Source organism: Haliotis rubra, unplaced genomic scaffold, assembly GCF_003918875.1.
Source record: "Haliotis rubra isolate DU_JTF1 unplaced genomic scaffold, ASM391887v1 Scf416, whole genome shotgun sequence".
Classification (NCBI taxonomy): Eukaryota; Metazoa; Mollusca; class Gastropoda; order Lepetellida; family Haliotidae; genus Haliotis; species Haliotis rubra.
Window position 1 is genome coordinate 700,568 of NW_025767098.1, and position 18,017 is coordinate 718,584.

At 40.8% G+C, this 18,017-nt stretch overlaps 1 protein-coding gene across 1 annotated transcript in view; it reads left to right on the plus strand.

Moving 5' to 3' along the window:
• LOC124288374 overlaps nucleotides 1-18,017 on the plus strand; it is a 45,344-nt gene that overhangs the window by 22,671 nt on the left and 4,656 nt on the right. Inside the window, exons 2-4 of the mRNA XM_046724886.1 lie at nucleotides 2,437-2,642; nucleotides 17,079-17,219; nucleotides 17,644-17,815. Coding sequence (XP_046580842.1) covers nucleotides 2,437-2,642; nucleotides 17,079-17,219; nucleotides 17,644-17,815 — 519 coding nt within the window. The remainder of the gene's footprint in view (nucleotides 1-2,436; nucleotides 2,643-17,078; nucleotides 17,220-17,643; nucleotides 17,816-18,017) is intronic.

An 18,017-nucleotide genomic window follows, 5' to 3' on the forward strand; every position in this document is an offset into this window, starting at 1 on the left:
TAACCTGACGTATAAAAGGGGATCGCGGGCATACTCCTACCGTAACTTGACGTATAAAAGGGATCGTGGGCATACTTACCGTACCTTGACGTATAAAAGGGGGATCGTGGGCATACTTACCGTAACTTGACGTATAAAAGGGGGATCGTGGGCATACTTACCGTAACTTGACGTATAAAAGGGGGATCGTGGGCATACGTACCGTAACTTGACGTATAAAAGGGGATGGTGGGCATACGTACCGTAACTTGACGTATAAAAGGGGATCGTGGGCATACTCACGTAACTCCTGACGTATAAAAGGGGGATGGTGGGCATACGTACCGTAACTTGACGTATAAAAGGGGGATCGTGGGCATACGTACCGTAACTTGACGTATAAAAGGGGGATCGCGGGCATACTCACCGTAACTTGACGTAGGGGCCGAGGGACAGAGCGGCAGGACGAATAGATGCAGGATTGTGTGGTGTCTGGGATAGAGAGGCAGGATTGTGTGGTGTCTGGGATAGAGAGGCAGGATTGTGTGGTGTCTGGGATAGAGAGGCAGGTGGGTGTCTGTGGCAGGACTGTGTGGTGTCTGGGATAGAGAGGCAGGACTGTGTGGTGTCTGGGATAGAGAGGCAGGACTGTGTGGTGTCTGGGATAGAGAGGCAGGACTGTGTGGTGTCTGGGATAGAGAGGCAGGATTGTATGGTGTCTGGGATAGAGAGGCAGGATTGTGTGGTGTCTGGGATAGAGAGGCAGGATTGTGTGGTGTCTGGGATAGAGAGGCAGGATTGTGTGGTGTCTGGGATAGAGAGGCAGGATTGTGTGGTGTCTAGGATAGAGAGGCAGGATTGTGTGGTGTCTAGGATAGAGAGGCAGGATTGTGTGGTGTCTGGGATAGAGAGGCAGGATTGTGTGGTGTCTAGGATAGAGAGGCAGGCAGGGATTGTGTGGGTTGTGTGGTCTAGGATAGAGAGGCAGGGGATTGTGTGGTGTCTGGGATAGAGAGGCAGGACTGTGTGGTGTCTGGGATAGAGAGGCAGGATTGTGTGGTGTCTGGGATAGAGAGGCAGGACTGTGTGGTGTCTAGGATAGAGAGGCAGGACTGTGTGGTGTCTGGGATAGAGAGGCAGGATTGTATGGTGTCTGGGATAGAGAGGCAGGATTGTATGGTGTCTGGGATAGAGAGGCAGGATAGAGAGGCAGGATTGTGTGGTGTCTGGGATAGAGAGGCAGGATTGTGTGGTGTCTGGGATAGAGAGGCAGGATTGTGTGGTGTCTGGGATAGAGAGGCAGGATTGTGTGGTTTCTGGGATAGAGAGGCAGGATCGTGTGGTGTCTTGGATTGGCTCGAACTGATGGAAGGTGTGTCAGCTCCATACCAGAGGTCGAGTCTTACAATTACACTAACGCCATCACTGTGGTCACTGCATCACCGGTTTAAACAGTATTAATGTCAACTTCCCATGGCAGGCAAACTGCAGACAGGGGCCTCTCGGGCTTGAGATGGTGTCACTGATTTTTGTTACTACATCTGATTGGTCTGCATAAGTTCAGTGTTGATCAATTCAGGCGGTGGAAGGCAGTTAAAACTCTTCTCATTAAATGTAAAATATATTGTGTTCTTACATACTCATAATAATATCAATAACAAAATTGTTTCCCTTCCGTGTTTTGTTTATCATGACTAGTTCCAATAAGACTGGTTTATACTTATAACTACACACAATCAGACTCTGTTGTTTGCTTCAGTGTGTACTGAGATTATGTATAGATTAAGGTGGCTTCAGTGTGTACTGAGATTATGTATAGATTAAGGTGGCTTTCAGCAATCTTCCAGAAATAGGACTGCGAGGCCATACTGGAAAAGGGCTTACAGCAATCAGACCGCGATACTAACAAACACCAGTTCGTCAGTCCCGACAGTGATCATTATCTCTAAGAGTACAGGCCGTCTATGTCTTGCATCACCTGGCCTCGATGTATTGCATGAGAATATACCAAACGTCAACCAGAGCACCGCATCATGCGAATTAACTTATATGACTAAGATCTAACAATATATACAATTTTCGACTTGCGATTGTCTACCCTAAAGAGCACTGACTAATGCTCGACTCGTCACTAGGCGTCAGATAAACGCGCAACAAAATGCCCTTAATTTTGCTATTCTCGTTTCCTGCATTTGTCATGAGAATATATTCAAAGCCAGCGCTTCAGCCGCAGGCATAAAAAGGGAAATCCCCTACACAGACGCAATCTGACCACGTGGGATCCACTCAGGGACTTTCCAGCTAAGAATAGATTTGAGAAAGTCCTGAGCCGGATTATTTAAGCTGTGCTCTCGACAGACCGTCTGTGTTCTGCATTGTAGCGTTGACAGTTTACTCTACCCTTCACACTGCGCTGCATTACGACGCCCTTAACTCTTGCTTCTACATTTCCAACAGCGGGTCAGACAAAACCGAATTCCTGGAGACAGAATGACGTGGATTCTGCTGATACTGAGCTTGCTCCTGGCGTCCTGCCCGTGGTTCTGTTGGTGCCGGTCTCGCCTGGAAGTCACTTCTTTGTATTCTGGAGGTCTGTGTCCAGCCACCTGATACCCCGGACAGAGCACACCCAGCACAGCGTCAAGGACCTCCTGTTGGACTACGTGAGTACATGCTATGTCATACAGTGTGTGGTAGCCAGGGTGTGTGTACATCACCTGACATGTGCTGTAGTTAGAGACACGCTTCGCTTTATCGTATATCTCTGGTTCTAACTACGTAGCAGTCCTCTACCTGGGCACTTTGGGTTTATATTTTCATACTGAGGTCATTTATGTTTATAGTACGTTGTTGTCATAGCAACACGATATGCGTGGAAAGCCACTGGCGCTATCGCTCTTGGTCAAATTCTTGGGATCAAGGAAAATACACGAATCACTGCTGGGTTTGCTGCCATCCATCCTCCAAACAGCAGCCAGTTAGGCGTCGAAATCTCATCAATACTCACTGAATTTACATGGCGGTACTGATATTGCGGTACTGACACAGTGGAATAACCTGGCGGTACTGATATCATGGTACTGACACAGTGGAATGTCTTGACGGTACTGATATCATGGTACTGACACAGTGGAATGTCTTAACGGTACTGATATCATGGTACTGACACAGTGGAATGTCTTGACGGTACTGATATCATGGTACTGACACAGTGGAATGTCTTGACGGTACTGATATCGTGGTATTAACACAGTGGAATCACTTTACGGTTCTGATACCATGGTAGTGACCTAGTGGAATGTCTTGACGGTACTGATACCGTGGTACTGACACAGTGGAATGTCTTGACGGTACTGATATCATGGTATTGACACAGTGGAATGACTTGACGGTACTGATACCGTGGTATTGACACAGTGGAATGACATGGCGGTACTGATACGTCGTACTGACGCAGTGGAATAACTTGATGGTACTGATATCGTGGTAGTGACCTAGTGGAATGTCTAGTGACATGATGGCAGTGACACCGTGGTAGTGACATGATGGTAGTGACACCGTGGTAGTGACATGATGGTAGTGACACACTGGTTGTGACATGATGGTAGTGACACAGTGGTAGTGACATGATGGTAGTGACACAGTGGTAGTGACACAGTGGTAGTGACATGATGGTAGTGATACCGTGGTAGTGACACAGTGGTGGTACTGACATGATGGTAGTGACACCGTGGTACTGACACCTTGGTAGTGACACCGTGGTAGTGACATGATGGTAGTGACAGTAGTGACACAGTGGTTGTGACACAGTGGTTGTGACATGATGGTAGTGATACCGTGGTAGTGACATGTGACACCGTGGTAGTGACACCGTGGTAGTGACATGATGGTAGTGACACAGTGGTTGTGACACAGTGGTAGTGACATGATGGTAGTGACACAGTGGTAGTGACACAGTGGTACCGTGGTAGTGACATGATGGTAGTGACACCGTGGTAGTGACATGATGGTAGTGACACAGTGGTTGTGACATAGTGGTAGTGACATGATGGTAGTGACATGACTGGTTGTGACACACAGTGACAGTGACACAGTGGTGTGACATGATGGTAGTGACACAGTGGTAGTGACACAGTGGTAGTGACACAGTGGTAGTGACATGATGGTAGTGACACCGTGGTAGTGACACAGTGGTAGTGACATGATGGTAGTGACACAGTGGTAGTGACACAGTGGTAGTGACACAGTGGTAGTGACATGATGGTAGTGACACCGTGGTAGTGACACAGTGGTAGTGACACCGTGGTAGTGACATGATGGTAGTGACACCGTGGTAGTGACATGATGGTAGTGACACCGTGGTAGTGACACCGTGGTAGTGACATGATGGTAGTGACACCATGGTAGTGACATGATGGTAGTGACACAGTGGTAGTGACATGATGGTAGTGACACAGGTACATGATGGTTGTGACACCGTGGTGTGATACAGTGATTGTAGTGACACGAGTGGTAGTGAAATGATGGTAGTGACACCGTGTTAGTGACACAGTGGTAGTGACATGATGGTAGTGTACCGTGGTAGTGACATGATGGTAGTGATTACACCGTGGTAGTGACACAGTGGTTTATATAACGGTCAGTGACGGGTTACACTTCTGATAGTATGTATTTATTACGTATTACTAACATGTTAAACTACAATAGGTAAGTGTTATATGTGATACGCTATGGATAGTATGTTTCTTACGCTTATACCACAGGTGGTATGTCATAATGGTACTTGTTACTTGTTACACTAAGGTGGTATGGGTTACGTATCATACAGAGGTGATATGTGTTACGTGTTATGCTAGAGGTAGTATTGTTGCATGTTATACTGAGGCGGTATGTGTTACGCTTGTTACACTAAGGTGGTATGGGTTACGTATCGTACAGAGGTGATATGTTACGTGTTACGCTAGAGGTAGTATTGCTACATATTATACTAAGGCGATATATGTTACGTATCATACAGATATGACATGTGTTACGTGTTATAAATACTAAGGTGGTATGTGTAACGTGTTATTCTAAGGTGGTATATGTTACGTGTTACTCAAAAGGGTATGTGTGTTATACTACAGGTGGTATGTGTTAAGCTTGTTATACTAGAGATGGTATGTGTTATATTTGTTATACTGCAGGTGGTATGAATTATACTTGTTATACAACAGGTGCAATGTGTTATACGTGTTATACTACAGGCGGTATGTGTTATACGTGAATACTACAGGTGGTATGAATTATACTTGTTATACTACAGGTGGTATGAATTATACTTGATTTACTACAGGTGGTATGTGTTATGCTTGTTATACTAGAGGTGGTATGTGTTATACTTCTTATTCTACAGTTCATATGTGTTACAAGTTTTACTATAGGGGGGTATATGTTATAGTTGTTATACTACATATGGTATGTGTTACGCGTTATACTACAGGTGCTATATGTAAAGTTTGTTATACTACAGGTGATATATGTAAAGTTTGTTATACTAAATGTGGCATGTGTTATACTTGTTATACTAGATGTGGTATGTGTTATACTTGTTATACTAGATGTGGTATGTGTTATACTTGTTATACTACATGTGGTATGTGTTATACTTGTTATACTACATGTGTTATGTGTGTTATACATCACTATACTACATGTGGTATGTGTTATACTTGTTATACTACATGTGGTATGTGTTACATTGTTTTACTAGAGGTGGTATGTGTTATACTTGTTATACTACAGGTGGTATGTGTTATACTTGTTATACTACATGTGGTATGTGTTATACTTGTTATACTACATGTAGTATGTGTTATACTTGTTATACTACATGTGGTATGTGTTATACTGTTATACTACATGTGGTATGTGTTACCACATGTGTTTTTTACTAGAGGTAGTATGTGTTATGCTTTGTTATACTACAGGTGGTATGTGTTATACTTGTTATACTACAGGTGGTATGTGTTATAGCGTGTTTTAATACAGGTGGTGTGTATGTTTGTTATACCACAGGTGATGTGTTTAATACCACAGGTGGTATGTGTTAAGCGTGTTATACCACAGGTGGTATGTTATACTATACCAGGTGGTATGTGTTACTTGTATACCATTACAGGTGGCAGGCTAATTTGTCATGGTGTGTATAAGTGTTGTACTCTGTTATACTACAGGTGGTATGTGTTTAGTATGTATCTTGCTAAGAGGTGGTATGTGTTAAGCGTATACTACAGTTCACTATGTTCTAGGATCAAACGATGGGAGGCGTATGTTATAGTTGTTATACTACAGGTGGTGTGTGTTACTGGTTATACTACAGATGGTATGTGTTAAGTTTGTTATACTGCAGGTGGTATGTGTTATACTTGTTATACAACAGGTGCAATGTGTTATACGTGTTATACTACAGGCGGTATGTGTTATATTTGTGAATACTACAGGTGGTATGAATTATACTGCTTGTGCGATACTACAGGTGGTATAGGTATTATACTTGATTTACTTAGGTGGTATGTGTTATGCTTATTATACTAGAGGTGGTATGTGTTACACTTCTTATTCTACAGTTCATATGTGTTACAAGTTTTACTATAGGGCCTTATATGTTATAGTTGTTATACCACATATGGTATATGTTTTTGCGTTATACTACTACAGGTAGCCATATGTAAAGTTTGTTATACTACAGGTGATATATAATAAAGTTTGTTATACTAAATGTGGCATGTGTTATACTTGTTATACTAGATGTGGTATGTGTTATACTTGTTATACTAGATGTGGTATGTGTTATACTTGTTATACTACATGTGGTATGTGTTATACTTGTTATACTACATGTGGTATGTGTTATACTTGTTATACTACATGTGGTATGTGTTATACTTGTTATACTACATGTGGTATGTGTTACATTGTTTTACTAGAGGTGGTATGTGTTATACTTGTTATACTACAGGTGGTATGTGTTATACTTGTTATACTACATGTGGTATGTGTTATACTTGTTATACTACATGTAGTATGTGTTATACTTGTTATACTACATGTGGTATGTGTTATACTTGTTATACTACATGTGGTATGTGTTATACTTGTTTTACTAGAGGTGGTATGTGTTATGCTTGTTATACTACAGGTGGTATGTGTTTTACTTGTTATACTACAGGTGGTATGTGTTAAGCGTGTTATACTACAGGTGGTATGTGTGTACTTGTTATACTACAGGTGGTATGTGTGTACTTGTTATACTACAGGTGGTATGTGTTGTACTTGTCATACTACAGGTGGTATGTGTTGTACTTGTTATACTACAGGTGGTATGTGTTAGGTATCTTACTAGAGGTGGTATGTGTTAAGCGTGTCATACTACAGTTCATATGTGTTACAAGTTATACTATAGGAGGTATATGTTATAGTTGTTATACTACAGGTGGTGTGTGTTACGCGTTATACTACAGGTGATATATGTTAAGTTTGTTATACTAAATGTGGTATGTGTTATACGTGTTATACTACAGGTGGTTTGTGTAAGGTGTTTTACTAGATGTGGTATGTGTTATGTTTGTTATACTACAGGTGGTATGTGTTATGCTTGTTATACTACAGGTGGTATGTGTTAGGTATTTTGCTAGAGGTGGTATGTGTTAAGCGTGTTATACTACAGGTGGTATGTGTTGTACTTGTTATAGTACAGGTGGTATGCGTTAGGTATCTTGCTAGAGGTGGTATGTGTTATACTACAGGTGGTATGTGTTGTACTTGTTATAGTACAGGTGGTATGCGTTAGGTATCTTGCTAGAGGTGGTATGTGTTATACTACAGGTGGTATGTGTTGTACTTATTATACTTCAGGTGGTATGTGTTAGGTATTTTGCTGGAGGTGGTATGTGTTAAGCGTGTTATACTACAGTTGGTATGTGTTATACTTGTTATACTACAGGTGGTATGTGTTAAGTTTGTTTAATTACAGGTAGTACGTGTTACGTGTTACACAAGAGGTAATATGTGTTAAGTTTGTTATACTACAGGTAGTATGTGTTAAGTTTATTATACTACAGGTGGTATGTGCTACGTGGTTTTCAGGTGCTATTGTTCTGAATAATTTCGCTACAGGTGTCGTGTAGGGGTATCGACCAAGATACCTCGGAAAGTGTGGATGTATCTTATTCCATTTACGGGATGTTGTTGATTACACGAGTTTATTGCTGATAAGTTACATGAGTAATGTTACATAAGTTATGTTAGATGTAGTGTTAGACTAACAACTAGTCTCTGATATATTTGCTTCAGGGTCTGTACGACAGACTAATGTAGTGTGTGTTACTGAAGTTAGGTGGGTTGCCTTGTGGTTAAAGCCAATCCTTTTGTAACGTAAGACAAGATGGGACCGCTCCTCCACTTGAATCCTATAGCAGGGTAACGTAAGACAAGATGGGACCGCTGCTCCACTTGAATCCTATAGCAGGGTAACGTAAGACAAGATGGGACCGCTGCTCCACTTGAATCCTATAGCAGGGTAACGTAAGACAAGATGGGACCGCTGCTCCACTTGAATCCTATAGCAGGGTAACGTAAGACAAGATGGGACCGCTGCTCCACCACTTGAATCCTATAGCAGGGTAACGTAAGACAAGATGGGACGGCGCTCCTCCACTTGAATCCTATAGCAGGGTAACGTAAGACAAGATGGGACCGCTCTTCCAGTGGAATCCTATAGCAGGGTAACGTAAGACAAGATGGGACCGCTGCTCCACTGGAATCCTATAGCAGGGTAACGTAAGACAAGATGGGACCGCTCTTCCACTGGAATCCTATAGCAGGGTAACGTAAGACAAGATGGGACCGCTCCTCCACTTGAATCCTATAGCAGGGTAACGTAAGACAAGATGGGACCGCTCCTCCACTGGAATCCTATAGCAGGGTAACGTAAGATAAGGTGGTGCATGTGAAACGTCGAGGCGGTGTCCTTGAGTTATATATTTGAATGTTTTATGTGCAGTCCCCGTGGCATTTCCTGACAACTGTTTAAAGGGTAGACGTCTGTATCACATTACGCCTTTACTCGTCCAGGGGCATATCGGTTCATACAAACAGACACGCGAGTATATGGTCTCTGATACAACAATATCCTGTTCATACAACAAGATTCCCTGGTATATGCTCTCTGATACAACAATATCCGGTTCATACAACCAGACGCACGGGTATATGCTCTCTGATACAACAATATCCGATTCATTCAACCAGACCCACGGGTATATGGTCTCTGATACAACAATAACCGGTTCATACAACCAGACGCACGGGTATATGCTCTCTGATACAACAATATCCGATTCATTCAACCAGACCCACGGGTATATGGTCTCTGATACAACAATAACCGGTTCATACAACCAGACGCACGGGTATATGCTCTCTGATACAACAATATCCGATTCATTCAACCAGACCCACGGGTATATGGTCTCTGATACAACAATATCCGGTTCATACAACCAGACACACGGGAATATGGTCTCTGATACAACAATATCCTGCAGTACATATCAGCTACGCTATCAGCTATATTAACAGTCCACCTAAGCACCATTCAGCGAACGACCCACACATGTTATATGCAATTAAACAAAGTAGAGGATATTCCATTTTGCGAGTATGCCACTAGCCAGTGCCATTGCACATGAGAAAAGTAATACATATCCATGCAGATGAAACATCTCCAAAGGAATGGAATGAATTGTTACATTTTTCCTTAATTTCTCTTCATCATCTGTTTCCTCATTGGCTTCATCATTTGCATTTTATCCCATTCAGTACTTGGTCCGTACTCCTGCATTGGCCGCTACTCTCACCCTTGTTGTTGCAGTCGGTTCCGTTTCATTCATTCATTTATGTTTTGGGGTTAGTTTGTTTGTGCAAATGGACGGTTGAGGGAACCATGAAGCTGGCCGAATTTGTTAATCTGAGAGCGATGAGAGAATGGCTTCATCAGCCAAGATCTGAGTACAAATGCGCCATCGGCTACGAAATGATATAACACATGCTTGTCATCATTAGGGAGTTTCGGTCGCGCATTTCCTGCCAAGTGCGTAACTTATGCGCAAACAGGACGCAAACAGGGGTAAACTATGCTTCTCGTTTTCATGCGTACCATCAAAATTACACGCATTGCCACGACGAATTGCGCGGCAGTGTGGGGGCAAAATTCATGCAAGTGTCAGGGTGGTATAAGACAGTTTATGATAGGAGTTAACTTAATTGCTCCTTTGCGTGAGGCTTTTGGACCCCCTTTAGAACCTCCCGGAGCGATACTGAATGAAGGCATATCAATAGGAATCGTCCTAGGTTGAATGGTGTGCTGCTTTAATTCTTGAGCCCTCTGAAGTGGAATGTCGTGCCCGACACATGGGTCGACTGCAACGTCTCACTGACTCAATTGAGCCCGATACAGCCTTCTATGGAAATACGCAGCCCGGGAGCACCTATCAGATAATTGCTAGCCAGTTCAGATATCGTCGTCGGTGCCGAGAGGCACTGTGAAACATCCCGCAAGCTGATATAATGAAACTAATATAGACGCCATGGTGTGCTATCTAGGACTCAACCAGAGTTATACATGGGAACTGAACGAACTGAATCTCCCCAGGACCACTTCCTCTTACCCGTACACACTCGATAGATGTAATTATCCGACTATAGAAGTAGGGTGCGTCAGGTCAACCTTATCATCAGTCAGCATCGAGGCAACTGAAATTTGGTAAAAACGATCCATGCTTTAAGAGTAAAACTTGACACCTACATCTACACCTCGAAGAATGGTATATAAATTCACTTTACATTATTTGACAAGATGGAAATGTCCGACTCGAAGCAAGAACTGACGTTTTCTTAGTTTTTTGCAGAATAAACTGACAGATAATGTGTTCATGCACCCACGAATCCTCTGTTAAGATATGGCTCTCATCTTTCGTTCAAGATAAACCTTACACGATCTCTTCGTCTTCACGATGTTATGGAGTGCAGCGCTGATATGTCAGCTGTACCCAACTGAACCCCGAGGGGGCGATGGACGTGGGAGACACATCATGTAGACATGGGATTGACTCACATACATCAACATCCATCTTACATCGTATCAACATCCATCTTACAAATATCAACATCCATCTTACATACATTGTATCGACATCCATCTTACTTACATTGCACCAACATCCATCTTACATCGTATCAACATCCTTCTTACATCGTATCAACATCCTTACATACATCAACATCCATCTTACATCGTATCAACATCCATCTTGCATACATCGTATCAACATCCATCTCACATACTTAGTATCAACATCCATCTTACAACGTATCAACATCCTTCTTACATACATCGGGGCGGTGGGGTAGCCTAGTGGTTAAAGCGTTGGCTCGTCACGCCGAAGACCTGGGTTCGATTCCCCACTTGGGCACAATGTGTTAAGCCCATTTCTGGTGTCCCTCCCCGTCAGTCTTACATACATCGACATCCATCTTGCATACATCATATCAACATCCATCTTACATACATCGTATCAACATCCACCTTACATCGTATCAACATCCATCTTATATCGTATCAACATCCATCTTACATATAACGTATCAACATCCATCTTACATCGTATCAATATCCATCTTACATCGTATCAACATCCATCTTACATACATCGTATCAACATCCATCTTACATACATCGTATCAACATCTATCTTACATACATCATTTCAACATCCACCTTACATACATCGTTTCAACATCCACCTCACATCGTATCAACATCCATCTTGCATTGTATCAACATCCATCTTACATACATTGTATCAACATCCATCTTACATACATTGTATCAACATCCATCTTACATACATTGTATCAACATCCATCTTACATACATCGTTTCAACATCCACCTTACATCGTTTCAACATCCAACTTACATCGTATCACCATCCATATTACATTGCATCAACATCCATCTTACATACATTGTATCAACATCCATCTTACATATATTGTATCAACATCCATCTTACATACATCATTTCAACATCCACCTTACATCGTATCACCATCCATATTACATTACACCAACATCCATCTTACATACATTACACAAACATCCATCTTACATCGTATCAACATCCATCTTACTTACATTGCACCAACATCCATCTTACTTACATTGCATCAACATCCATCTAACTTACATTGTACCAACATCCATCTTACTTTCATTGCACCAACATCCATCTTACATACATTACACCAACATCCATCTTACATGCATTACACAAACATCCATCTTACATTGTACCAACATCCATCTTACTTTCATTGCACCAACATCCATCTTACTTACATTGCACCAACATCCATCTTACATACATTACACCAACATCCATCTTACATGCATTACACCAACATCCATCTTACATGCATTACACCAACATCCATCTTACTTACATTACACCAACATCCATCTTACATGCATTACACCAACATCCATCTTACTTACATTACACCAACATCCATCTTACATGCATTACACCAACATCCATCTTACTTAAATTACACCAACATCCATCTTACATACATTGCACCAACATCCATCTTACATGCATTACACCAACATCCATCTTACTTAAATTACACCAACATCCATCTTACTTACATTGCACCAACATCCAGACATACATTACACCAAACATCCATCTTAGTTACATTACACCAACATCCATCTAACATACATTACACCAACATCCATCTTACTTACATTACACCAACATCCATCTTACTTACATCGCACCAACATCCATCTTACATCGTATCAACATCCATCTTACATACATTACACCCACATCCATCTATCTTACATTGCACCAACATCCATCTTACATCGTATCAACATCCATCTTACATACATTCTATCAACATCCATGTTACATCTAATCAACATCCATCTTACGTTGTACTAACACCCATCTTACATACATTCAATCAACATCCATCTTACATCGTATCAACATCTATCTTACATTGCACCAACATCCATCTTACATACATCGTATCAACATCCACCTTACATCGTATCAACATCCATCTTACATCGTATCAACATCCATCTTACATTGCACCAACATCCATCTTACATACATTTTATCAACATCCATCTTGCATATATCGTTTCAACATCCACCTTACATCGTACCAACATCCTTCTTACATCGTATCAATATCCATCTTACATCGTATCAACATCCATCTTACATCGTACCAATATCCATCTTACATCGTATCAATATCTTACATCGTATCAACATCCATCTTACATCGTATCAATATCCATCTTTCGTATCAATATCCACCTTTACATCAAAATTAACATCCATTCTGGTTATCGGCTATCAATATCCATCTACATCGTAATCAATATCCACCTTACATCGTACCAAAATCCATCTTACATCGTACCAACATCCATCTTACATCGTATCAATATCCATCTTACATCGTATCAACATCCATCTTACATACATTGTATCAACATCCATCTTACATACATCGTATCAACATCTATCTTACATACATCGTATCAACATTCACCTTTACATACATCGTTTCAAATATCCACCTCTACATCGTATCAACACCATCTTGCATCATCCATCTTTTATATACATTGTATCAATATCCATCTTACATACATTGTATCAACATATCTTTACATACATCAACATCCATCTTTACATACACGTACATTGTATCGACATCCATCTTACATCACATCCATCTTATATACATTGTATCAACATCCATCTTACATACATTGTATCAACATCCATCTTACATACATACATCTTATCACAATATCCATCTTACTTACATTGTAACATCTCACTTACATTGTATCATCCACCTTACATCGTTTCATATACATCCGTCTTGCATCTTGCACATCCATCTTACATTGCACATACAACATCCATCTTATATACATTGTATCAACAACATCCATCTTACATACACCAACATCCATCTTACATGTTACACCAACATCATCTTACATCCAACATCTTACATACATCCATCTTTACAAATTTCATCCACCTTACATTGCACATCGTATCACCATCCATATTACATTGCACAAACATCAACATACATTACACCATCCATCTTACATACATACTTACAACACCATCCATACATCGTAACATCCAACATCATCCATCTTATTTTATCAACATCCATGTTATCGTATCAATATCCATCTTCACTTGCATACACGCTTCAACATCTGCCTTATCGTATCACCTATCACGACCACCTCCATCTTACATCCCAACATCCATCTTACATCGTACCATCTTTACATCGTATCAACATCATCTTACATCGTATCAATATCCATCTTACATCGTATCAATATCCATCTTACATCGTACCAACATCCATCTTACATCGTATCAATATCCATCTTACATCGTATCAATATCCACCTTACATCGTACCAACATCCATCTTACATCGTATCAACATCCATCTTACATCGTATCAATATCCATCTTACATCGTACCAACACATTACATACATCGTATCAACATCCATCTTACATACATCGTATCAACATCCACATGCATTACAACATCAACATACATCGTTTCAACATCCACCTCACATCGTATCAACATCCATCTTGCATTGTATCAACATCCATCTTACATACATTGTATCAACATCCATCTTACATACATTGTATCAACATCCATCTTACATACATTGTATCAACATCCATCTTACATACATCGTTTCAACATCCACCTTACATCGTTTCAACATCCAACTTACATCGTATCACCATCCATATTACATTGCATCAACATCCATCTTACATACATTGTATCAACATCCATCTTACATATATTGTATCAACATCCATCTTACATACATCATTTCAACATCCACCTTACATCGTATCACCATCCATATTACATTACACCAACATCCATCTTACATACATTACACAAACATCCATCTTACATCGTATCAACATCCATCTTACTTACATTGCACCAACATCCATCTTACTTACATTGCATCAACATCCATCTAACTTACATTGTACCAACATCCATCTTACTTTCATTGCACCAACATCCATCTTACATACATTACACCAACATCCATCTTACATGCATTACACCAACATCCATCTTACATTGCACCAACATCCATCTTACTTACATCTTGCACCAACATCCATCTTACATACATTGCACCAACATCCATCTTACATACATTACACCAACATCCATCTTACATGCATTACACCAACATCCATCTTACTTACATTACACCAACATCCATCTTACATGCATTACACCAACATCCATCTTACTTACATTACACCAACATCCATCTTACATGCATTACACCAACATCCATCTTACTTAAATTACACCAACATCCATCTTACATACATTGCACCAACATCCATCTTACATGCATTACACCAACATCCATCTTACTTAAATTACATTCAACATCCATCTTAGCCACATACATTATCAACATCCATCTTACATACATTATCCAACATCCATCTTACATGCATTACACCAACATCCATCTTACTTAAATTACACCAACATCCATCTTACTTACATTACACCAACATCCATCTTACTTCATTACACCAACATCCATCTTACTTACATCGTATCAACATCCATCTTACATACATTGTATCCAACATCCATCTGACATACATTACATCCAACATCCATCTTACTTACATTATCAACATCCATCTTACTTACATCGTATCAACATCCATCTTACATCATTGTATCAACATCCATCTTACTACATTACATCCACATCATCTATCTTACATTGTATCAACATCCATCTTACATCGTATCAACATCCATCTTACATACATTCTATCAACATCCATGTTACATCTAATCAACATCCATCTTACATCGTATCAACATCCATCCTACATCGTATCAACATCCATCTTACATCGTATCAACATCCATTTTACAACGTATCAACATCCATCCTACATCGTATCAACATCCATCTTACAACGTATCAACATCCATCCTACATCGTAACAACATCCATCTTACATAGTATCGACATCCATCTTACATACATCGTATCAACACCCATCTTACATACATCGTATCAACATCCATCTCACATCGCATCAACATTCTTCTTACATCGTATCAACATCCATCTTACATGCATCGTATCAACATCCATCTCACATACATCGTATCAACATTCATCTTACATCTCTCGTATCAATACCTCACCAAGGTCGGGGATGATGTTATGAGAAACTGCTTTGGACTTTATTCAGTTATGCGACAACTTATCAGTTAGTTTAGTTTTTATATCATAGTTATACACGCTATATTCTCATCCTTATCTCGTGTTTACGTAAAGTCAAGAATAGAGCAAGACATTTTTCTGAAGTATCCACAGAAATGTGAGATGGTAAAAGCGATGATTGTTTCTCAAAGAATCGTCAGGAACGGGAAAGCTTGCTGACGTACTTCGATGATGTGTGCGACGGCGTTGTCAATGAGATTACTTGGGGGCACCAAGCTTCACTAATGACCCTTTTCTAACAGTTATCCTTTGCGTAAAGATGTGGATGCAATGGCTGCCAATAGCTGCGAAATAGATCATGCTGCGTGAAGCGTTAAAATCAATCTCTTTATTTTGATATGTACGGTCCACCATGTGGGTGTATAAAGTTACACCATTTCAAGGGGGTGTATAAAGTTACACCATTTCAAGGGGGTGTATAAAGTTACACCATTTCAAGGGGGTGTATAAAGTTACACCATTTCAAGGGGGTGTATAAAGTTACACCATTTCAAGGGGGTGTATAAAGTTACACCATTTCAAGGGGGTAAATGTGTGAGGGGAATAAGACATGTAAAATCAGGCTGAGAGGTGAATTGTAAATGCGTCACATCTTGTTGTTGCAGTACCGGTCAGGGGTGGTCAACGTGACGACGGGTGGACGCCTGGGGTCGGCCCGGGAGCTGTACCACGCCCTCAACATGTCCCGGGTCCCGAGTCAAGGGGTGTTGGAGAGGGAAGGAAAGAAGCCGTTTTTCTTCATGAAGGTGAGTTCGCATTATCGTGGGCCCTGACGCTCCTGGTATCCAAACAGGATGCCACTCAAGAAACCATGGCAATGTGTTTCTAAAATCACTGGACAACAAGTCTCTTTAGAAGTGCCACAGTCTTGAACATGGCTTTTCAAATTCCATGGTACCGCGCCTAATTAAGCCTTAACTCCCAATGCCATCATTCAAAAGGAAGATCAAAGTGGCGCAGATCCTCACAACAATCTGTTGATCAGAATTAGACAGGGCACGGAGAAAGATGATTTAGCTGTTGATATTGTGATCATTCTTTGCAAAAAGCGTTTCAGGTCTTTTCCTTGTTGTGTATATAATTTGGAATTACATAGATGTCTGATAAACCCACGAGTTGCATGGAACCACCTCGTCCATTTTCAAAGTGTTTATGTTCTGTTTCACCTAGAGTCTTCTGAAGGAGGACTATCGGGTGTGTGAAGTCTTCCACCGGGTACTCTCCTATGAGGAAGACTTCCGCTGCAACAACGTCACTGACCAACTCTCAGAGTACATCTGTGGCCGGATGAAAAGGAATCACCCACAACATGAAGCACATCTCGGAGACTCTACACAAGCAGGTAGGTGACGTTTAGGAAAAACCTGACTACTCTCAGTCTGAACTTGACAGTACATGGGCCCCGGTCCATAAAGCCATATACACTAAACATTAGCCTCTATTTTTACATATGGAGTTGCACTAAGAGCTACCTCTGAAACAGGACCCATTTGTCCTGCTAAGATTAAGAACAGATATATGGTCTCTTGTAGGATGTTTGTTGA